At 36.4% G+C, this 24,588-nt stretch overlaps 1 protein-coding gene across 1 annotated transcript in view; it reads right to left on the reverse strand.

Moving 5' to 3' along the window:
• Positions 1-24,588, reverse strand: part of LOC308359753 (phospholipid-transporting ATPase ABCA3-like) — a gene marked incomplete at both ends in the record, with an annotated part of 158,763 nt that overhangs the window by 6,976 nt on the left and 127,199 nt on the right. Inside the window, 6 exons of the mRNA XM_080831045.1 lie at positions 1,478-1,668; positions 2,067-2,237; positions 2,720-2,907; positions 12,735-12,929; positions 13,210-13,335; positions 19,889-20,076. Coding sequence (XP_080687171.1) covers positions 1,478-1,668; positions 2,067-2,237; positions 2,720-2,907; positions 12,735-12,929; positions 13,210-13,335; positions 19,889-20,076 — 1,059 coding nt within the window. The remainder of the gene's footprint in view (positions 1-1,477; positions 1,669-2,066; positions 2,238-2,719; positions 2,908-12,734; positions 12,930-13,209; positions 13,336-19,888; positions 20,077-24,588) is intronic.

Raw genomic sequence — 24,588 nt, forward strand, 5'->3', positions numbered from 1 at the left:
GATGATTTTTTTTTTCTGTTCTGTTTTGGTTTTTTGAATTTTTCTCATTTTCTTTATCAGTCTAAGCAAATAATTAAACCACAATTCTACTTTATGTTTCCAGTATGTAATAGAAGAATCTTTTTGAGAGTATAATCTACCATGCTATAGAAAGAGCAACTATTTTCTTTATTTTCCCCTTTTCTGAATAACATACATAAAGATTATCTAGAAAAGGAAAAAAGAAAGAAATATACATTGAAAGAGCATATATGATACTGTGTAGTTAATTCCATAACTTGAGCACTGCAGGCAATAAGCACTCCATAAATCTTTATCATATGAATGAATGACTAAATGAATATTCAACTGCCCAACAGACATATTTATCTGGATATCTAGGTATAGTTAATATAGTTAATACTGAATTAATGATCTTTCCCACATAGTGGTTTCTTCCCTTAATTGAGCACGCATGCTTGTGTATCCTATCATATCCATTTCCTATCATATCCTCCTCTCTTTTATTACTGTGACTTCCTTAGTGCAATCCAATACCGTTTACTGCTTTATCATCATTATAGCCTCCATGTTTTTAATCTTGTATCCTGACCATCTGGCCACTACATTGTTGATAGAGTGATCACTCAAGCTGGAGACTAAGGAAATAAAAATTCTTAAAAGGTTTACCATGTCACTGCTTAATGATTAAAGTAGTGGGAATAGAAGTAAATAGAGTTGGCTGTCAATGACTCCGTACCATGAACACAGAGAAGCACTTACTGAGTTTAGCCACAATAGCAGAATGATTGATTTTTATGTGTTACACATCTAGATTATCTCCTTGAAAGGAGTAAAGGAAGTTTATTTTTCTAGTTTGCATTTCATAAGCATTGCTTGTCTTAGGGACCAAGGAAAGGCAGAAGATACATGGTCAAGAGGAAACCTTAAAGAATTATCAAGGGAGGGCGCCTGGGTGGCTCAGCTGGTTAAGCATTTGCCTTTGACTCAGGTCACCATTCCAGGGTCTTAGGATCTAGTCCTGCATCAGGCCCCCTGTTCAACTGGGAGTCTACTTCTTCCTCTCCCTCTACCATGCCCCCCTGCTTGTGCTCTCTCTCTATGTTGTTCTCTCTCCCTCAAATAAATAAATAAATACAATCTTAAAAAAATTATCAAGGGTAAAAAACAGACAATCTCAATAACTTAATTCTAGATGAATACACATGAACAGGTTTGTCTTACTGGTTGATTCCCATAATAGACTGGTGAGAGCCTCTACTGTTTTGAGAAAGTATGTGCTAAGAGATCATGGATAATATCATAGAGAAATTATTCCAATTATACACACACACACACACACACACACACACACACACACACACACTAAAAAGCTCAGTAAAAAATAATTCACAGGAAAGGTTAATTATTGAAGATATGAAGCAGAACAATGTAAAAACTTAACACAGTCATCACAACGAGGTCCTGTCTACCTTACCTGGGAAAGTTGCTGTCACGAATTCTTTGAACTTCTCTAGTTTATCTTCATTGTTTTCAAACTTAATCTTTGCTGTCAGAGTGTATGCATTACCAAACTTGTTCTTTAAGTGCTGAGGGCTGCCCAGGCACTTGAACCTCCCCTTTACCATGATGGCTAGTCTGGTACAGAGGGCCTCACATTCTTCCATGCTAGGGAGACAAAGGAAATATGGTTGAAGAGATTGCCTTTCAGCAGGCAAATTCCATATCTCAAAACAGAGCTAGGATTATAAAGTAACAGTTGCTATAGGAAAGCTCAGTAATGCAGATAATCACCACTAAGACCATATTTGGGAAGAGGAGATCTTATGATTCAAAGCAGTCTATTCCTAAATAACAACAGCAACAGTTCCTTAACTTCTTATCCTGTCCTTTCTGGATTACTGAATTCAACTGAGGATTCCTGGCATCAGCCAAGAATCAGCCTCCACCCACAATCCCTCCTATGTAGCTCATATACTTAAGCATTCACTGCCTTTATTTCTGGCTCCACCTAATTCCCTCCTATACTCTTCTAACTCTCAACCAAGCTTCCCAATGTGTCATACCTGTGGGAAGTTACAACGACGGCTTTGCCTCTTTTACACATCCATGTAATTGTGTCCCACAGCAGGCACCTGGCTGCTGGATCTAAGCCAGTAGATGGCTCATCCAGGAAGACAACTGAGGATTTTCCCATTAGGGCAATAGCAGTGTTCAGTCTGCGTCTGTTTCCTTCACTTTATTGTCAAAGGAGAAAGTAGAGGAGAAAGAAGATAAGGGTACACATGTCATTAATTCATAGGAATTAGCTCATGTATACAGAATGCTGATTTGATATGACTCACAAAGCAGCGGGCCCAAGTCCAGATGTATATATCAATTCATTTTCATTGAAATGACTTTTCTTGGTAATTTATTTCAGCATCATTATTGGTAAAATATTTTTGTTTTAGGGAAAGAAAAAACAATAAAGAGATAAGGATGAAGGTACTTTTTTTTTTTTAATAAAATGTGAAGTCTACAGCTCATGTCTGCAAAAGGTTAAATTCCTATAGGTGGGATCCGCCTTATTCCTGACCTCTGAACCCTGACAGGACCTTGGGCTATTTCACAGCCATTGCCCCTGTGTGACGGATGGATCAGATTGAGTTTGCAGGCATTCATTCTAAACAGTAGAAACACAAGTAGGCAGCTTAATTGCAACAGCACTATGTCTGACCTGTATATGTGGACAAACTCATCAGCATTTGTTTCCAGGTGCATTGCATACAAAAAGGTTTCCACATACTTGCAAATGTCTGGCTCAGGGACCCCTCGAAGCCTGGCATACATCACCAGCATTTCCTGACCTGTCATGTGGTTGAGAATGGGGTCATTTTGAGGACAGTAGCCAATTCTTGACCTAATCTGAATCAAGAGAGTTATCATAAGAATAGACCCAAGTCAACTATTTAATTGAGCATATAGTTATAAGGATGAGATAGAAAACCTGGTTTTCTAGCCCCTGTTGCTAAAAAGGTTTGATCCCCAAAGAGCTCCCAACAAGGATTATTTCATTTCTAGGTGCAACCCACTGTAGTAAGATGGAATACTAACATCTCTAACTGGAATTTTCAACACATATTCACTGTGCACTGCTCGGTACCCAAGACAGAATTTTGTTAGAGGAAGTTGCCTATTTAAATATCATTAGGAAAGAACTCTTCTATTAAATCTATTCATGTTATGTATAGGATTTTATTTCTAGTAATGGTCAAGCAACTTCTACTAGGCCAACACTCATAGATAAGAATTATATGATATATATAATACGTGTCTTTATATACATAAAAAATACAAAAATAAACAATCATACAACATCAAACTAAAAAGCTTCTGCACTGCAATGGAAACCATGAATAAAATGAAAGGGTAACCTCCTGAAAGGGAAAAAATATTTGCAAATGATATCTCTGATAAGGGGTTAATATCCAAAATACATAAAAAAAACTTATACAACTCAACAGCAAACAAGCTTATTGAAAAATGGATATGGGGGCACCTAGATGGCTCAGTTGGTTCAGCAACTGCCTTCAGCTCAGATCATGATCCTGGAGTCTCAGCATAGAGTCCCACATTGGGCTCCCTGCTTGGCGGAGAGTCTGGTTCTCCCTCTGATCTCCCCCATCTCATGCTTTCTCTCTCTCTCTCATTCTCTCTCTCTCTCAAATAAATAAATAAAATCTTTAAAAAGTGGATCTGAACAGATATTTTTTCCAAAGAAGACATCCAGATGACCAAAAGGTACATGAAAAGGTGCTCAGTATCACCTGTATCAGTGAAATACAAATGGAAACCATAATAATATATCACCTCACACCTGTTAGAATGGCTATTACCAAAAAGACAAGAGATAACAAATGTTGGTGGGAATGTGGAGAAAAGGGAAATCTGTGCAACTGCTGGTGTAGGAAAACAGTTTGGAGTTTCTTCTAAAGATTAAACATAGAACTACCATATGCTTCTTTAATTCCATATCTGGGTATTTACCTGGAGGAAACACAAACACTAACTCAAAAAGTTATCCACACTAACTAAAAAAAAATATCTGCTATTCATTACAGCATTATTTACAATAACCATGACATGGAAACCTCAGGCTAATGATGGTTGAATGGATAAGGAAAATATGGTATATCTATACAATGAAATACTATTCAGCCATAAAAATATGGAAGTCCTGACATTTGTGACAACATGGATGGACCTTAAGGGCATTATGCTACATGAAATTAGTCAGACAGAGAAAGACACAATATGGTTTCACTTACATGCAAACTTTATTTTTAAGTATATTTTTATTTTATATTGTCAAGTTTTAATTTTTCTAGGGTCTGAACATTTAAACACCATTGTTCTTTTCTGCTCTTTAAAAAGCTTATGGAAGAGCCCCTGTGAAGCCATCTGGGACTTCATCTTATCTCATTGAAGAGTGAATCTTTGACAAGTTTATTTCTATAAAAATGGTGAAAGTTTCAATTTTCTATTTTCTGTTTCTTCTGACATCAGTTTTAATAATTTGTTTGTAGTTAGAAAGTTATGAGTTCCTTTAAAAATTTAAATTTTATTGGGGTACCTGGGTGGCTCAATTGGTTGAGTGTCTGACTCTTGGTTTTGGCTTGGGTCATGATCTCAGGATCATGAGGTCAAGCCCCATATCGGGCACTTTTGTTCATTGTGGAGTCTGTTTGTCCCTCTCCCTCTGCTCCTCCATGTGCTCTCTCTCTCTCTCAAATAAAAAATTAAATAAAATCTTTTAAAGATTTTAAGTTTTATTTCCATGGAATTCAAGTACTTTGTGTTTCTTTTTTTTGTATGTTGTATTTCTTATTTCTTTTTAAAGAAGTTTTTATTTAAATTCCAGTTAGTTAACATACAGTGTAATATTAGTTTCAAGTGTACAATATAGTGATTCAACACTTCCATACAATATCCAGTGCTCATCACAAGCACACTCCTTAATCCCCACCAGCCATTCCCCCACCCACCTCTCTTCTGGTAACCATCAATTTGTTCTCTATAGGTAAGAGTCTGTCTCTTGGTTTGTGTCTCTCTTTTTCCCCCTTTGTTCATTTATTTTGTTTCTTAAATTCCACATACAAATGCAATCATACGGTATTTGTCTTTCTCTGATTAACTTGTTTTGCTTAGCATAATACTCTCTAGCTACCCATGTGGTTGCAAATGGCAGTATTTCATTTTTTATGTCTGAGTAATATTCCATTACACACACACACACACCCTACATCATCTTTTTTTAAATTTGTGTGTGTGTGTGTTTCAAAATTCATTGTCTATGCACCACACCCAGTGCTCCATGCAGTACGTGCCCTCCTTAATACCCATCACCAGGCTCACCCAAACCCCCACGTCCTCCCCTCCAAAACCCTCAGTTTGTTTCTCAGAGTCCACAGTCTCTCATGGTTCGTCTCCCCCTCCAACTTTCCCCAATTCAATTCTCCTTTCCTTCTCCCAATGACTTCCATGTTATTCCTTATGCTTTACAAGTAAGTGAAACCATATGATAATTGACTCTCTCTGCTTGACTTATTTCACTCAGCATAATCTCCTCCAGTCCTGTCCATGTTGATACAAAAGTTGATACCCTATTCACCATTTGATGGACACTTGAGCTGTTTCCATAATTTGGTTATTGTAGATAATGTTACTATGACATTCCTGATCATCAGAGAAATACAAATCAAAACCACAATGAGATATCATGTCACACCTGTCTGAATGGCTAAAGCCAACAACACAGGAAACCACAGGTGTTGGCAAAGATGTGGAGAAAGGGGAACCCTCCTGCACTGCCAGTGGGAATACAAACAGGTGCAGCCACTCTGGTAAACAGTATGGAGGTTCCTCAAAAAGGTAAAAATATGATCCAGCAATTGCCCTCCTAGGTATTTACAAAAAGAATACAAAAATACTATTTCAAAGGGATACATGGACTCCAATGTTTATAGCAGCATTAACTTATCATTTCTTTAAATGTATTTACATCTCCTTTTGGGGGGGCAGGTTTACCCATTTCTTTATTTTTATGAAGTTCTAGTATCTTGACTTAATTGTTGTTAGCTGGCTTTATATTTTTAATTATTAATTTATATACTTGTGTATATTTTTATATATTTTCCTTCCATTCATTTTTTTCCTTCCATTCATTTTTTAGTGAGTCATGTTTTACAGTTATTTCTTTTTCTTCATCTTTCTTTCTTTCTTTTTTTTTTTTTAAAGATTTTATTTATTTATGTGATAGAGAGCACAAGCTGGGGGAGCAGCAGGAAGATGGAGAAGGAGAAGCAGGCTCCTTGATGAACAGGAAGCCTGACTTAGGGCTCTATCTCAGGATGCTGAGATCATGACCTGAGCCAAAGACAGATGCTTAGCTGACTGACACACACAGACACCCTTTCTTTTTTCTTTTTTCTTGAAATGAGTCTATAATGTGTATATACATTACTCTCCCTGTAGTTGTTTATTGCATCTCATAGTTTCTGATATATAATATTTTCATTATTTTCTAGAAATTTTTGTAATTCTTGAGTAAAAGCAAGAATCACCTAAAATGATATTTTATATTTCAAAAGGGGAAGGGGCACCTGGCTGGCTTAGTTGATGGAGTGTGTGACTCTTGATCTCAGGGTTGTGCATTTAAGATCCATGTTGGGTGTAGAGATTAATTACAAAGAAAAAAATAATCTTTAAAATTTTTTTCAGAAAGGGAGGGAGTTTTCATATTCTGATTTTGTTTTTTCTTGTTTAATTCAGTTACAATTGAAGAATATATATGTATTTTTAAAAATGTATGCAAAAATGGTCATATTCATAAATGAAGGTTTTTTCTTTTATTTCTTTTCAGTATAACAGTATTCATTGTTTTTGCACCACACCCAGTGCTCCATGCAATCCGTGCCCTCCCCAATACCCACCACCTGGTTCCCCCAACCTCCCACCCCCTGCCCCTTCAAAACCCTCAGGTTGTTTTTCAGTGTCCATAGTCTCTCATGGTTCTCCTCCCCTTCCAATTTCCCTCAACTCCCTTCTCCTCTCCATCTCCCCTTGTCCTCCATGTTATTTGTTATGCTCCACAAATAAGTGAAACCATATAATTGACTCTCTCTGTCGCCAAACTGTGGAAAGAACCAAGATGCCCTTCAATGGGTGAATGGATAAGGAAGATGTGGTCCATATACACTATGGAATATTATGCCTCCATCAGAAAGAATGAATACCCAACTTTTGTAGCAACATGGACGGGACTGGAAGAGATTAGTCTCACTAATATAACAAGTATTAGTCTCACTCTACAACAAGTACACATTTTTGTTGTTTTAAGTTTATTTTTTAGTAATCTGTACACCCAATGTAGGGCTTAAACTCACAACCTAGAGACCAAGAGTCACATGCTCTGCCTATTGAGCTAGGTGGGCGCCCAAGACCACACAGCTAATTCCTCAGCTTTAGTGGCTGCTACCTAAGGGATCAGATCCCAAATCACCCAGCTCTGAGAGCTGATAAGCCTTGACGTTTGTTTGTCCCCAGGACCACAGAAAGCAAAAGTTTTTTAAATTTTATTTTATTTCTAAAATTTATTTTATTTTCTTTTAGTTGTTATTTTAATTCCAGTTAGTTAACATACAATGTTATATTAGTTTCAGGTATACAGTATGGTAATTTAACAGTTCCATACATCACCCTGTGCTCATCAGAACAAGTGTACAGGGGCGCCTGGGTGGCTCAGTGGGTTAAAGCCTCTGCCTTTGGCTCAGGTCATGATCCCAGGGTCCTGGGATCAAGCCCCGCATCAGGCTCTCTGCTCAGCGGGAGCCTGCTTCCTCCTCTCTCTCTCTCTCTCTCTCTGCCTGCTTCTCTGCCTACTTGTGATCTGTCAAATAAATAAATAAATAAAATCTTAAAAAAAAAAAAAAAGAACAAGTGTACACCTTAATCCCCATCTCCTATTTGACCTATTCCCACCTCCATCCCCACCTCCTCTTTGGTAACCATCAGATTGTTCTTTATAATTAAGAGTCAAGGAGGTGATTTTAAACAAACATGTAATGATATGCTGCGGCTATACACTCAGGCTCAATGCAGAGGGAAAGGGGAAAAACACCCAGTTCCCATATTCTCTGTGATGGGTTAGACTGAATACTTTCCCAACTGCTGCCTGAGAGTTGTGCTTCCACTTAGTCTGCGTTTGGGAGCTTATAGGGTGGGTAACTGTAGTCTTTCAGGAGCCTGAATGAGCATGAAGGAACTTCCTGTGCCTTCTCTCTATAGCTTCCTCTAACGATAAAATCAAGTTTCTAGCTTCTCTGGAAAAGGAGTTTGTCCACATACCTAGCGCCCCAACTTCTACAGCTGCCACCTGTGGGACTGGCTTCTAAATCATCTAACTCTGGGAGCTGATGGTCTTCAGCATTTGTTAGTCCCCCAGGACCACAGAGAACAAAGAGATGGCTTTAAATAGGCACACAAGCACTCCCAGCAGCTCTTTCCCTTGGCTAGGGACAGAGAGCAGACAAAAGCACCCAGTTACTAGTTTCTCCCTAAAAGGGGCTAGACTGTGTACCTAATATTCCAACGTTCCCAGTTGCTGCCTGCAAGTTAGGATTCTAATTATCTTGCATCTAGGAGCTGATGGAGCAGGCACTTTGTAGTACACCAAGAGCCTGAGCAGGTGTGTGCACTTCTCCTCTGCCTTCAGAGCACTGATGAAACTTGGTATAACCTAATCTCTCAGGGCCCACTAAGAACAAACATGGCAGTTTGGACAAGCACAAAGTTTGGAGAGGCACCCATATCTTTAGCTGGGCTGACTGGCAAGGGTTATCTCCTACTAGCTTCTACAAGTTCAGTCTGTTAAGACTAGGAGAGATAGCTGTTTTAATGTAATGCATAGAAAACAATTCAAAGAGCCAAGGGAAATGAAGAACATGAAATAAAAGAACAAACAAAGAACAAGATAAATCTCTGGAAACTGACCCTAATGGGATGCAGAGAAATGATTTACCTGACAAAGAATTCAAAATAATGGTCATAAAGATGCTCACTGAGGTGAGGAGAGCAGTTCATGAAAAAAGTGAGAATTTCAACAAAGAGAGAAAATATTAAAAAGTATGAAACATAAATCATAGAAGTGAAGAATCCAATAATTGAACTGAAAATTCAATTACAGAGATCAACATCAGACCAAATGAAATGCAAGAAAGGATCAGTGAACTCAAAGACAAGCCAGGGGAAATCATCCAGAGGAAAAAAAAAAAGAATGAAAAGGAGGAATGATAATTTAAGGGATTTATGGGATACCACCAAGTGTACCAATATTTGCACTATGGGAGTCCAAGAAAACAAAGAGAGAGAGAAGGGACAGAAAGTTTACTCAAGGAAATAATGGCTAGCCTTTCTATGCAAGCCAAAGAGGAGATATGGTCATAATTTAAAGGAAAACTTTTACAATGTCTGGAGCCCTTGATGTCCTTCAAATGAAGAAAGAGGGCACAGCACCAACCTTGACTTCCAAATGGAGTGGAACATCCACAAAAGAAAAGTGATAGCATCTCTATCACAAATCTGAAGAGAACCTGAGATGTTCCTGCTGATAGCTCATGCCATTGCTGCCACTGAACACCTGGCTGATGTCAGTGTCTTACACTCTAGGAATACTGGCCAACAAGCTGAGCTGAAGTTTGCTCCTGCCTCTGAGAGCTTTTCCCCTAAGGTCAGGGAGACGACAGGGATGTCCACTCTCACCACTGCTGTTCAACATAGCACTAGAAGTCCTATCCTCAGCAACCAGAGAACAGAAAGAAAGAAAAGGCATCCAAATTGGCAAAGAAGGCAAACTGTCATTCTTCAAAGATGGAATGATACTCCGCTCAAAAACTGCTGGATCTCATACAGGAATTCAGCAATGTGGCAGGATATAAAAATAATGCACAGAAATCAGTTGCATTTCTATACACTAACAATGTCACTGAAGAGAAATTAAGAAACTGATACTATGCATAATTGTGCCAAAATCTATAAGATACCTAGGAATAAATTTAATCAAAGAAGTGAAGGATCTGTACTCTGAAAACTATAGAACACTTATGAAAGAAATTGAGGAAGACACAAAGAAAAGGAAAAATATTCCATGCTCATGGGCTGGAAGAACAAATATTGTTAAAATGTCTATGCTACCCAAAGCAATCTACACATTCAATGCAATTCCTATCAATACCATCAACATTTTTCACAGAGCTGTAACAAACAACCCTAAAATTATATGGAAGCAGAAAAACCCCTGAATAGCCAAAGGAATGTTGAAAAAGAAAACCAAAGCTGGAGGCATTACAATTCTGGACTTCAAGCTGTACTACATAGCTGTGATCATCAAGACAGTATGGTACTGGCACAAAAACAAACATACAGGGGTTGCCTGGGTGGCTCAGTGGGTTAAGCCTCTGCTTTTGGCTCAGGTCATGATCTCAGGGTCCTGGGATTGAGCCCCGCATTGGGCTCTCTGCTCAGTGGGGAGCCTGCTTCCCCCTCTCTCTCTGCCTGCCTCTCTGCCTACTTGTGATCTCTCTCCGTGTGTCAAATAAATAAATAAAAATATTAAAAAACAAAAACAAAAACAAACAAACATACAGATCAACAGAACAGAATAGAGAACCCAGAAATAGACCCTCAACTCTCTGGTCAACAAATCTTTGACAAAGCATGAAAAAATACCCAATGGAAAAAAGAGAAGTCTCGTCAATAAAGAGAAGATGTGTTGATTAGTTTGCCTAAAGGAACCATATATATATATTTATATATATATTTATTATATAAAATTTTTCTTTAAAAAGTTATGCAACCTCACTTATAATAAGAGAAAAATTAAAGCTACACCAAAGTGCCATTTGAAAAAAATCTACCAGACTGGCAAAAATCCCCAAGAGTTGATCATATACTCTGTCGTGGTTGTTTTAGAGAAATAGGCATTTGCAAAACTTGCTTGTGTAGTACAAATTTGTATAACCATAAATGGAAAGCATTTTGGCAAGATCCTAAAGGTTGTGTGTGATATGTTACATTTTGTGTAATGAAACAGAAGATAGATCATTATGTTTTATTGAATATGCGTAAAGTGTATGTAGTGTGATAAAAGTGGTTATCTTTTTCTGTGGGAAGGGATGAAAGGAAGGTGGGTAGGAAAGGGAATTAAACTTACTTGTATACCTTTTTATATTGTTTTGATTTATGGTTCATTTGAAGGAATACCTTCTTTTCTCAGAGACCTCCTGTTGCTATATATTTTAAACTTCTTACTGCTTTCCCCCCATTTATATAAACATGCTTTAGTTACTAGTTATTAGAAATTATGATTCTTGGTCATTTTCTAAAACTCTGGGTGTCACTCTTTTTCCTCTTTTGACAGCTGCCTTTCTTTTATGTTTTGTCCACATTCAGTGTTTCCCCATCCTCACCTGTGTGTCAACCCACTGCTTCAGGTTTCAATGATGTCCAGTGTATACTATTCAGGTCTATCTGCCTGACATTTCTGTTTTATTTCCTTCTTGACATCTCCTTTTCATGCAGATTGCACAATAAAACTTTATCCAGATTTTCCTCCTATTTCACTAATCCCACCCAATGTTTTCTTCAGTTATTCTCTCTCTATCTTAGAAATGTTGTTAGTCCTCAGGATTCATCCCCTCTCTCTCTTCTCATTATTATACACACTCCCAAGAGATTATCTTATCTCTCCATTTCAAATTTCACTTGTACTTTGATGAATCCCAAATTTATATCTCTACATCCATTCAATAGATTCCAACTGCCTGTTGGTTGTTCTCTCATTTGGATGTGTCATAGGTATCTTATACTCAACATATCCTCTTTCAAACACACTCAGTTCCTGTGTTTACTATATTGGTAAGTGGAACTTCCACCTATTCACTGGATCATGATAGAAATCTGGGCTATATCTTAAGATAATTTGTTTTCCTTATAACCCACATCCAAATGGAGACCAAACCCTGTCAATTTGACTTCCTTAACATCTTTCACAATTACTTTTTCTAATAATTTTTTCATACCAAAATCTTAATTGTGTCGTGGTAGTTTAAGTGAAATAACTGCTCCTTCCTGTTTCTAATTTGGCCTGTTAAAGATACTCATACTTTGTCTCAAACAGAAAGAATATTTGCCTTTTCCCAAACTCAATATGTTATCATGAATATTGCTGTCCCTGGATTCTGTTACTTTTTTTTTTTAATTAAATTTTTTATTTATTTTCAGCGTAACAGTATTCATTGTTTTTTCACCACACCCAGTGCTCCATGCAATCCGTGCCCTCCCTAATACCCACCACCTGGTTCCCCCACCCTCCCACCCCGCCCCTTCAAAACCCTCAGGTTGTTTTTCAGAGTCCATAGTCTCTCATGGTTCACCTCCCCTTCCAATTTCCCTCAACTCCCTTCTCCTCTCCATCTACCCTTGTCCTCTATATTATTTGTTATGCTCCACCAATAAGTGAAACCATATGATACTGTTACTTTTGAGAAAAGAGCACACACACACACACACACACACATACACACACACACACACACACATATATGCACTTCTAAGTTCCCTTTCATGTCTCCCACCTACTTGCCCAGTTGCCTCCTCCTTTAGGGTACCAACTCAGTGATTAGTAACAGAAATACCTTTCTGATATTTTTGGTAATGTTAAAGCCATCGATCAACACAGCTCCAGATGTTGTGGTCTCCTCTCCAGTCAATATTTTGAAGGTAGTGGTTTTCCCAGCTCCACTTAATCCAAGTAATCCAAAGGACTCAGATTTCTGGACTACAAGGGAGATATTTCTTACAGCCTTTACAACTGGACACTTATAATAAACCTGCGAAAATAAGAGGAAAAAACCCATAGTGTACTGGTGCACTGATTATGGGCCAGCTACAACCATAACCTCAAATCCCTATAGACTGGTACCTGTGACAGTTTCATTCTTCCACTCTCAGCCTTCTATTTTACCAGATATCTACAGATCCCATAGAACTAAGAGATTAGTAGATTAGATTAGTAGTACTCTACTAATGAATTAGTAGTACTACCAATAAATTCTTGCCAGGGATGGTGGGCTACAGTTCAGGACAATGTTGATTATTGAATGACATTACCTTTGTAAGTTCTTTCAAAACCAGTGGGATGTTCTTTAACTTGGGAGGCAGGGTCAGGGCTCTGTTTTCTTCATTTTTTACATCTTCATCCTCATAGTCCTTGACCACTTGACAGGACACTGCAGCCTACATTTTTAAGACAAAAATCACAGATAAGGATACACTTTAAGTATCTGGTTTAAATGAAAGACCTTCTGAATGTGGGCCCAAGGAAGTAATATCAAAGACGTCAGAAAATGTTTGCTTAATTTCCAAGAACATTCCTACCAATTTCCTGAACTCTCATGCACTAAATTTATTCTTGACTTGCTTAGATTTCAAGACCAAGTGTTTCTAGAGCTGTGAGTAAGTAGGATGTTCTTGCCAATAACATGGGTACTTCATGGAAAACAAAAGCCACACGGATACTAATGTTGCTATTTAGTGTGATTTGTTACAAATAAAATATGTTGAAGACACCATGAGATCCAATTTTAAAAAAAGAATGAATTTTTTTTTAAGGAAATACCCTCTATAGGTGAAGTCAGAGCTTGAATAAATAGGGATTCATTGAAAGAGTGAAGATGGGGTGGGGAAGAAAGAACGCTGCCATCAGCAGTGGGAGCTCAGTGAGAGATAAGTAGCAATGAACCAACAGGGCATGTTTTGTGAATAGTAATTTGTAGTGTTTGAGCACAACTTTGTTGTTGTGTTTTTGAATTGTCTATTTTTGCATCAAGTGCTCATTTGATGGTACTTCATTAAGGAAGACTGCAGCGGGAGAATATATTTAGCTCAGTAAACATGCTAGTCAGAAGAGTGACTAGAGAGCTGCTTTAAGTGTTTTTTTTTTTTCTTTTCCAGTCTAAAAATTGGATGTGTAGGAGCAGTAAAAATGAACATCCTTGCTTTGCTTTTGATCTTAGGGGGGAAACATTCACTCTTTCATCATCATGTTTGCTGTAGACTATCAAAGTGGACCCCACTTATCAGGTTGAAATGTTTCCTTTCTTTCCTTGGTTAGCAGTTTTCTGAAAAATCACAGATGGATGTTGAATGTTGTCAAATGCTTTTTATGCAATAATTGGTATGAACATGTGGTTTTTCTTCTTGAGACTATTAACCTTGTGGCTAATATTCATTTTCAAATATTAAACTTGCTTTACATTCATGGAATAAACCCCATTTGTTCACAGTTTATTCTTCCTTCCATATATTCTTGGGTTCTATTATGAATATTTTGTTGAGAATTTATGTGTCTGTGTTCTTGAGGGATATTGGTTTTTTCTAATTTCTCCATTCTGGTATTAGAGTAATGATGGTTTCACAAAATGAGTTGGAAAATGTTCTCACTTCTTTCTGGAGGAAAGAATGCAGAATTGATGCTATTTCTTTAATTTTTTTGGTAGAATTTGTAAGTGAAATTATACAGGCTTAGCATTTCCTTTTTTGAAGGTTTTATACTATGCATATAATGTCTTTAATTGAAATAAAACTATTTAGTTTCTTTATTCTTGAGTGAGTTTTGATAACGTTGGGTCTTTCTAGGAATTGTTCTATTTCATCTAAGGTAACAAATTCATGACATAGGCTGGATTTTAATTTCTGTGGCATCCATAGTGAAATCCTTTCATTTGTCCTCATACTGATAATATGTTTCTATTTCATGATTGCTCTGGCTATCAGATTTATCAATTACAATCATTTTTAAAAATTAGTTTTTGGTTGCATTCATTAATTTTTCTCAACTACTCTTCTGTTTTCAGTTTTATTTCTTTTATTTTTATTTACTTCTGCCTGGTCTGAGTGTATTTTGCTTCTTTTCCTAATTTATTGAGGTGGAAGTTTCAATTACTAACCTGGGACTTTTTTTTTTTTTTTAAGTTTCAGAGGTAGAATTTAGTTATTAGTCAGTTGCATGTAACACCCAGTGCTCATTTCATCAAGTGCCTTCCTTAATGCCCATCACCCAATTATCCCTTCCCTCCAACCACCTCCCCTCCAGCAATCCTCAGTTTATTTCTTAGAATTCAGCATCTCTTATGGGTTAACTCTCTTTCAGAATGGCTAAAATTAACAACTCAGGAAACAACAGATATTGGCGAGGATGTGGAGAAAGGGGAACCCTCTTACACTGTTTGGGGGGATGCAAACTGTTGCAGCCACTCTTGAAGAGAGTATGGAGGTTCCTCAAAAACTTAAAAATAGAGCTACCCTATGACCCCACTATTGCACTACTAGGTATTTATCCAGAGGATACAAACAATGATTTGAAGGGACACCTGCACCCCAATGTTTATAGCAGCAATGTTCACAATAGTCAATATATGGAAGAAGCCCAGATATCCATCAGCAGATATATCACATATATTATATATATATAAAGATACGTATCTTTATTTTATATAAAGATACGTATCTTTATATATAAATATAAATATATATATATATGTATATATATAAAAGCTCCCACTGCTGATGGCAGTGTTCTCTCTCTCTCTCTATATATATATATAATGGAATACTACACAGCCATCAAAATGTGATATATATATCACATATATTTTATATATACATATCATACATATGATATGTATACATATGAGCTCCCACTGCTGGTGGCAGCATTCTTTATATGTATGTGTGTATGTGTGTGTGTGTGTGTGTATATATATATTTAAAGAAGATGTGATATATATGTAATGGAATACTATGCAGCCATCAAAACATGAAATCTTGCCATTTGCAACGACGTGAATGGAACTAGAGGGTATTATGCTAAGTGAAATGTCAGTCAGGAAGACAAATACCTTATGATTTCCCTTGTATGTGGAATTTGTGAAACAAAACAGATGACCATAGGAGAAGGGAAGAAAAAATAAAATAAAATGGGACATTTTTTCCATGAATAATATAAACATTTAATACTTCAAACTTCTAGGGGCACCTGGGTGGCTCAGTGGGTTAAACCTCTGCCTTTGGCTCAATGATCTCAGGGTCCTGGAATCAAGCCCCGCATAGAGCTCTCTGCTCAGCAGGGAGCCTGCTTCCCCTCTCTCTCTCTCTGCCTGCCTCTCTACCTACTTGTGATCTCTGTCTGTCAAATCAATAAATAAAATCTTTAAAAAATACTTTAAATTTCTATTAAACCACTGCTTTAGTCACATCCCACAAATTTTGGTATGTTGTATTTTCATTTTCATTCAGTTCAAAATATTTCCTAATTTCCTCTTTGATGAATGGGTTCAGAGATGTGTGTTGCTTAATTTCCCAATGTTTATAGAGGTTTTCCCATTATATTTCTGTTATTCATTTATAGTCAAATTTAATGATGATCAGAAAACACTGCGTTTCTATTATTTTAAAATTGTCACTGATGTATTTTGGTTGATGGTTCCATATGTACTACTCTTATTATGGGTTATGTTCTATAAATGCCAATTAGATTTATTTGGTAGATAGTGTCTTACAGTTCTTCACTGATTTTATGTCTTTGTGTTCTGCTGATTAGTGAGGGAGTATTTGGTAGATTATGAAAGCTGTGAATGAGAACATGCTGTTTTGCAGGGGAGGCCTCCAAATTTTCTTTGCCTGAAAAGGGAGAATGAATTCTTAACAGAGAGGAGTGTGTCACTTCTTTAGACTCAGATTGTTTAGGGAAATCTGGGAATTTAAGATTTTGGGGTCATTAACTCAGATGTCCCTATTCCATGTATCAGGGTCCCATTCCTTTCTATCAAGAGTTGTGATCTTGGCATAGCAGATCTGCCTTGATTGAGAGTTTTATGTTCCTGGAGCTTATCAAATCTGAAAATTGGACATTGATCCCAGTACTCACTTTGCACTTCCACTGAAGGAAATAAGGGGTCCCTTATATGTGATCAAGGAAGCCCTTTCACTTTCACAGTGAAAGTGAGAAAGGAGGCTTTCAGTCTCCTACTAGTAACTCCTGGCCTTTTATTTTCTAAACCAAAGCGCTTAGCAATAGTCTCACAATTCCATTGTTCTAATGTGTGCTATTTTCCCCATATTTCTTGATTCTCTGATATACACATCAATCAGTGCATTCTCTTGACATATCATCCCAATTCAGCACTGGTGAAAAATTTAACAACTAGACTACTACTTTGTGTCAGAGGACATCTGTTTCCTTTGCTACCAGTAACATGGACCTCATTGACAGTTGAGTTGGGGAACCAATCAGTCCTAAAACCCCATCTTATTATATATTTTCTTAGAACTCTCCTGGAAGTAACTTGCAGGTAGAGTTCCCTTGGGACCAAAACCTGTGTAAAGGAGAGGAAGGAATCAGGAGTAGGCAGAGGAAGAAGTTAAGCTGTGATGCAGGTCTATGATATTCTCAGTTGACTCCATGGAAAGCCTTGAAGTTGCTTGAGAGGCATTGAGAACACCAAGCATTTTACTCTTGTATCTGTAAGTGATGGGATGCTCACCATCTGGGAAGAAGTGTCACCTTGGGAGATAAGAATTTTGATAGATGAAGCAATCCATAAAGATAATGACAAGTGAAGGTTGTCTGAAGATAGTACTCCCACAAGCTAAAGGGAACAACTTCTTCATTGCAGGGGCATCTAGGCTAAGAACCATATAATCATTTCACAAGATGCAGAAAAAAAAAAGCATTTGACAAAGAACAACATTCATTCATGATACAAAAAAAACACAACTCAACAAAGTAGGGTTATAGGGAACATAACTCAACACAATAAAGACCATCTATGAAAAACCCACAGCTGATATCATCCTCTATGGTCAGGAACAAGACAGAGATATTCACTCTCATCACTGTTATTTAACATAGTACTGGGAGTCCTAGCCATGGCATTCAGACAACAACAACAACAACAACAACAAGAACGACAATGACAACAAAATAAAAGGCATCCAAATCAGCAAGGAAGAAGTCAAACTTTCTCTATTTTCAGACAACATGATCCTCAATATAGAAAACAATGTAGAAAGACTCCACCAAAAAAATTTATTAGAACTGATACATGAATTCAGTGAAGTTTCAGTACACAAAATCAACATACAGAAATCTGTTGTATTTCTATATACTAATAATGAAGCAATAGAAAGAGAAATTAAGGAATCAATCTCATTTACAATTGTACAAAAAACAAAGATACTTAGGAATAAATCTAACCAAAGGAGTAGAAGATCTGTACTCTGAAAACTATGATGAAACATCGATGAAACATTGATGAAAGAAGTTGAAAATTACATAAAGAATTGGAAAGACATTCCATGCTCATGGATTAGAAGAACAGATATTGTTAAAATGTCCATGTTACACAAAGCAATCTACATATTCAATGTAATACCTATCTAAATACTACCAGAATTTTTTTTTTTTTTTTTTTTTTGCAGAGCTAAAATTTGTTTAGAGCCACAAAAGACCCTGAATAGCCAAAGCAGCCTTGTAAAAGTGAAGTGAAGCTGAAGGCATCATAATTCCAGACTTCAAGTTACACTACAAAGCTGTAGAGATCTGAAGAGTATTGTACTAGCATGAAAATAGATACGAGGGTCAATGGAACAGAATAGAAAACCCAGAAATGAACCCACAACTATATGGTCAATTAAATCTCTGACAAAGCAGGAAAGACTGTCCACAGGGAAAAAGACAATCTCTTCAGCAAATGGTGTTGAGAAAACTGGACAGCAATACGCAAAAGAATGAAACTGGACTGGGGCGCCTGGGTGGTTCAGTGGGTTAAGCCACTGCCTTCGGCTCAGGTCATGATCTCGGGGTCCTGGGATTGAGCCCCGCATCGGGCTCTCTGCTCAGCGGGGAGCCTGCTTCCCTCTCTCTCTCTCTGCCTGCCTCTCTGCCTACTTGTGATCTCTGTCTGTCAAATAAATAAATAAAATCTTTAAAAAAAAAAAGAGTGAAACTGGACCACTTTCTTATACCACACACAAAATAAATAAATAAATTCAAAATGGATTCAAGACCTAAATTTGAGACAGGATAAAAATCCCAGGGGAGAATACAGGCAGTAACCTCTTTGAGATTGGCTGTAGTAACTTTCTTCTAGATATGTCTCCTGAGACAAGGGAAACAAAAGCAAAGATAAACTATTAGAATTTCATCAAAACATAAACTTCTGCACAGTGAAGGAAACAATCAACAAAACTAAAAGGCAGACTATGGAGCGGGAGAAGAGATGAAGTGAAATGAAAATGATGTATTTTTTTTTTCAGAGAGTGTGTGTGTGCAAAGAGGGGAGGGGCAGAGAGAGAGAGAGAATCTTTTAAATTTTATTTACTTATTTTAGAGAGAGAACATATATATGTGTTTCAGTTAGCCATCATATCACACATCACAAGTTTTCGTTGTAGTGTTCAACAATTCATTAGCTACCTATAACACCCAGTGCTCATCCCAAAACATGCTATCCTTAATCCCCACCACTACATAGCTTTTAAAAAATCAATTCCGTAATTATAACCAAATACATCTCAAAGACAGTAAGTGCACAAGGCAGTGCTTTCTATCATAGTCAACCCAACTAAAATGAGGCTTATGATTCAAATTAGTTCCAGTTAGATCTTGACATAACTGTGTGATATTTTCATTATCAAGTAATAGAGATAAGAATATGTAGATTCATACGTTTTGGCCTAATAATGAGCTTTCTTTGAATTGTATCTAAAGTCTACATTAGTTACTTACCTTCATGCCTTTTGTGAATAGGTTGTGGACATTAGATAAAATTTTATGAGAGATAAAGTTTTGCAGGCTCCAGGATGTAGTCTCCACACACAAAAGCAAAAGGAGATAAAATAAGCCCAAGACAGACAATGCAGTCAAATACTTTGCAATCCCATGTGTTCCAAAATTATAGACACTCTTCTCAGTAGCTGAGGATGATAAAAGACAAATAGCCTTACTTTAAAAACAGATACAAAGTCTAAGGTGACACCAAAGTTAAGAAATATAGGGTCAAATGAATTTTTTTTTTTTAATTTTTTTTTTTTTTTTTTTTTTTTAGGGTCAAATGAATTTTAAATTAGATTTAAGGAAGTACAGAATATAGGAAATAATTATCTTAATATTTTATTAATTTATCTTTCTGGATATTTATGGTTTTTATAAAAGTTCTTCTGCCAGTGATTTTTTTCCTCTAGTTTTTACCAGGACAACATAACCACATACTCAATGAATTTTAAAGGCTGAGCCTCCATGAACACAATGCTTAGTAATTAAAGAAAGCAAACAAAATAAAGGCATTTGTGGCATATCTAGGTCATGCCAAACAATTAAAGTCCTTTAAGGTGAGAAAAACCTTTATTCTATAAATAGGTAAAAATTTTAAGTAAAAAAAGAATATGATGGCAATAATCATAAGGAAGGAAACAACAAATAGTTGAAATGTAAATGGACAATAGCTTATAGTTTTTGGCCTTACTACAGAGAAAATTAGCTAATACAAACAGCTAAGTTCTACGCGTTCAAATAGCAGACATCTCTGAGATGTGAGATAAATTATTCTTTTTATCAGAATTGTGTTTTCTGATTTGTGCCAATATGCAGAAATGCAATTTGTTTTATTGTAACAAAATACACATAAAACTTACCTTTTTAAAGTGTATTATTCAATGGCACTTAATATATTCACAATATTGTGTAGCAATTGCCACTACCTAGATCCATAACATTTTCATTACCCCGAAAGAAAACCCAGTATCTATGAAACAGTCATTATTAACCCCCTCCCCCTAACCACTGGTAACCACTAATCTGTCTCTATGGATTTGCCTATTTCGAACATTAAACATAAATGGAATCATAGAGTAAGTGACCTTTTGTATCTGGCTCTTTCCACTTAGCATAATGTTTTGAAGGCTCACCCATGTTGTAACACCTGCCTGTAATTCATTTCTCTTTATTGTTGAGTATTACTCCATTGTATGGATATACCACATTTTGTTATCCACTTATCAGAGCATGAACATCTGGACTGCTTCCAATTTTTCTGGGAAAAAACCATTACGAATAATGCTGCTCTGAGTATTTGTGTACAAGTTCTTGTTTAAATACTTCTTTTCAGTTCTTTTGGATATATATTCAGGGGTGGAATTGTTAGGTCATATGGTAATTCTATGTTTAACTTTCTGAGGGACCACCAAACTGTTTTCCACAGCAGCTGCAACATTTTACATTCATACCAGCAATACATGAGAGTAAGAATTTCTCCACATTCTCACCAAACCTTTGATATGTTTCATTTTTTGATTATGGCCATCCACGTGGGCAAGAAGTGATGTCCTACTATGCATTTCTTATTGAATATATTTGACATTTAACATTGTGTAAGTTTAAGGTGTTATAGCATGCTACTTCAAAAAATTTATGTATTGGAATGTGATTGCCAATGTAGTAACATTGACTACATTACATAATTATAGTACAATATTATTATCTATATTTATTATATTGTGCATTAGAGCTCTACGGCTTATTTAGTACTCATTATAAGTTTGTAACTTTAAGCACCATCACTCTTAACAACTGTCCTCCACTCCCAGTTAACCAAAAATTTACCCTGTGTTTTACAGGTTTAAGTTTCTTAGATTCTAGATATAAGTGATACCATACAGTACTTGTTTCAGTCTGACTAATCTTGTTTAGCATAATTTGCTTGTTTCACCCATGTTGTCTCAAATGGAAGAGCATCTTCTGTTTCCATGGCTGAATAACATTCCACTGTTTTTATGTACCATATTGTTTTTCCACCCATTCATCCACTGGTGGGCATTTGGGTTGTTTCCATATTTTGGCTATTGTGAATAATGCTGTGATATATGCATGGGAGTGGATATATCTTGTCAAAAGCCTGTTTTCATTTCCTTTGGGCATCTACCTAGAATAGGAATTGCTGGATCATGTGGTAGATCTATTTTCTAGCTTTTCGAGGAAACTCCATATTGTTTTCCATAGTGGTTGGGGTAATTTAAATTTCCACCAACAATGTATAAAATTCCCTTTTCACCACATCCTTGTCAGCACATATCATCTACTGTCTTCTTGATATCAGCCATTCTAATAGGTACTAGATATCTAGATAGGTATTCTAATAGGTTTAGATATCTAATAGGAAGTGATAGCTCATTGTGATTTTGATTTGCATTTCGTTGATGACTATTGATGTTGAGTATCTATCTACTCATGTGCCTGTTGGCCATTTTGATGTCCTTTTTACAAAGATGTCTATTTAGTTCTTCTACCCATTTTTTTTTATTTTTTAAATTATGTTCAATTAGCCAACATATACTAGTACATCATTAGTTTTCGATGTAGTGTTCAAAGATTCATTAGTTGTGCACAACACCCAGGGCTCATCACAATATATGCCTTCCTTAATACCCATTACCCAGTCATCCCATCCCCCACCCCCTCCCTTCTGCAGCCCTCAGTTTGTTTCCCAGAGTCCAGAGTCTTTCATGGTTTGTTTCCCTCTCTGAATTTTCCCATTCAGTTTTCCCTCCCTTCCCTTATGTGTCTCTCCATTTTTAAACTGGATCATTTTTGTTATTAAGTTGACCACATTCCCTATCTATTTTGAATATTAACCTGTTACATGATATATGGTTTGCAAACATTTTCTCCCATTTTCTGGGTTGTTTTTTCATTTTGTGATATAGTTTTATAGTATAATTGCTAAATACTGTGACCATATGCAGTAACACTAAGTAAAGCAAAGACAGAAGCAAATTATACAAAGAATATCTGAAATGAACAAAATAGAAATTTTTCAAAACCTAATTTTAAACTATAATATTAAATTACATATAAAGAACCTGATTAGATATATACCTTTGTTAAGACTTTATTCTAAAAAGAAGGAGAGGTAAATAATCACTTAGAAATTTGAAAGAGGACAAGAAAATTTAAAATGTTGCAATTAACAAAATAGAAATTAAAAAGAGTTAAAAAGGGAGAATAAAAATAAAGGCTGATTCCTGAAAATGATGTATATTTATGTAAGCCTTTGGTGAGCAAGTGTAATAAAATATATGGGAACCCCTCCCCCCAAGTATACTATATTAGGAAGGGGAAAGTAGATAGGACTTGCAGAAGAGAATAAAATAACTATATTCAATTTTATGTCAGTGACTGGAAATCAGAATAATTTTTTTCAAAACTCATCTTTTATAGCAAATTTTAAAAAAGAAAATATAGTTTTTTAAAAATTGCAGTTAGCTATCATACAGTATAATATTAGTTTCAGGTCTACAATATAGTGATTCAACACTTCCATACAATACCTGGTGCTTATCACAAGTGCACTCCTTAATCTCCCTCACCTACATTACCCATTCCTCCATCACTTTCCCTCTGATAACCATCACTTTGTTCTTTATAGTTAATACTCTGCTTCTTGGTTTGTCTCTGCCTCTCTTCCCCCTGCCCCCATACTCTTTTGTTTTGTTTCTTAAATTCCACATATGTATGAAATCATGTGGCATTTGCCTTTCTCTGGCTGAAATTATTTTGCTTAGCATACTACTCTTTAGCTCCATCTATGTCACTGCAAATGGCAAGGTTTCACATAGCCATATATATATATACACCATATCTTCTTTATCCATTCATCAGTCAACGGACATTTGGGCTCTTTACATAGTTTGGCTATTGTAGATAATGCTGCTATAAATATTGGAGTGCATGTATCCCATCAAATCAGTATTTTTGTATTCTTTGGGTAAATACCTAGTAATGCCTTTGCTGGATGATAGGGTAGGTCTATTTAATTTTTTGAGGAACCTCTATACTGTTCTTGAGAGTGGCTTCAGCAGTTTGGATTCCCACCAACAGTGTAAGAGGGTTCCCCTATCTCCACATCCTCACCAACACTTGTTGATTCTTGTGTGGTTGATTTTAGCCATTCTGACAGGTGTGAGGTGATAGCTCACTGTGGTTTTGATTTGCATTAGTGATATTCAGTATCTTTTCATATCTTTTGGCCCCCTGATGTCCTCTTTGGAAAAATGTCTATTCATGTTTTCTGTGCATTTTTAATTGGTTCATTCTTTTTTCAAGTGTTGAGTTTTATAAGTTCTTTGTGTATTTAAAATACTAACCCTTTATCTGGTTTGTCATTTGCAAATATCTTCTCCCACTCCATAGTTTGCCTTTTAGTTTTATTGATTGTTTCCTTCACTGTGCAGAAGTTTTCTTTTTCTTTTTTTCTTTTTTTTTAAAGTAGGCTTAAATCAAGTGCTTGAACTTATGACCCTGAGATCAGGATCTGAGCTGAGATCAAAAGTTGGATGCTTAACTGATGTAGCCACCCAAGCACCCCTGCGCAGAAGCTTTTTACTTTAATGAAGTCCTAATAGTTTATGTTTCCTTTTGTTTCCCTTGCCTTA

Source organism: Martes martes (assembly GCF_963455335.1).
Source record: "Martes martes genome assembly, chromosome: 18".
NCBI classification, from domain to species: Eukaryota; Metazoa; Chordata; class Mammalia; order Carnivora; family Mustelidae; genus Martes; species Martes martes.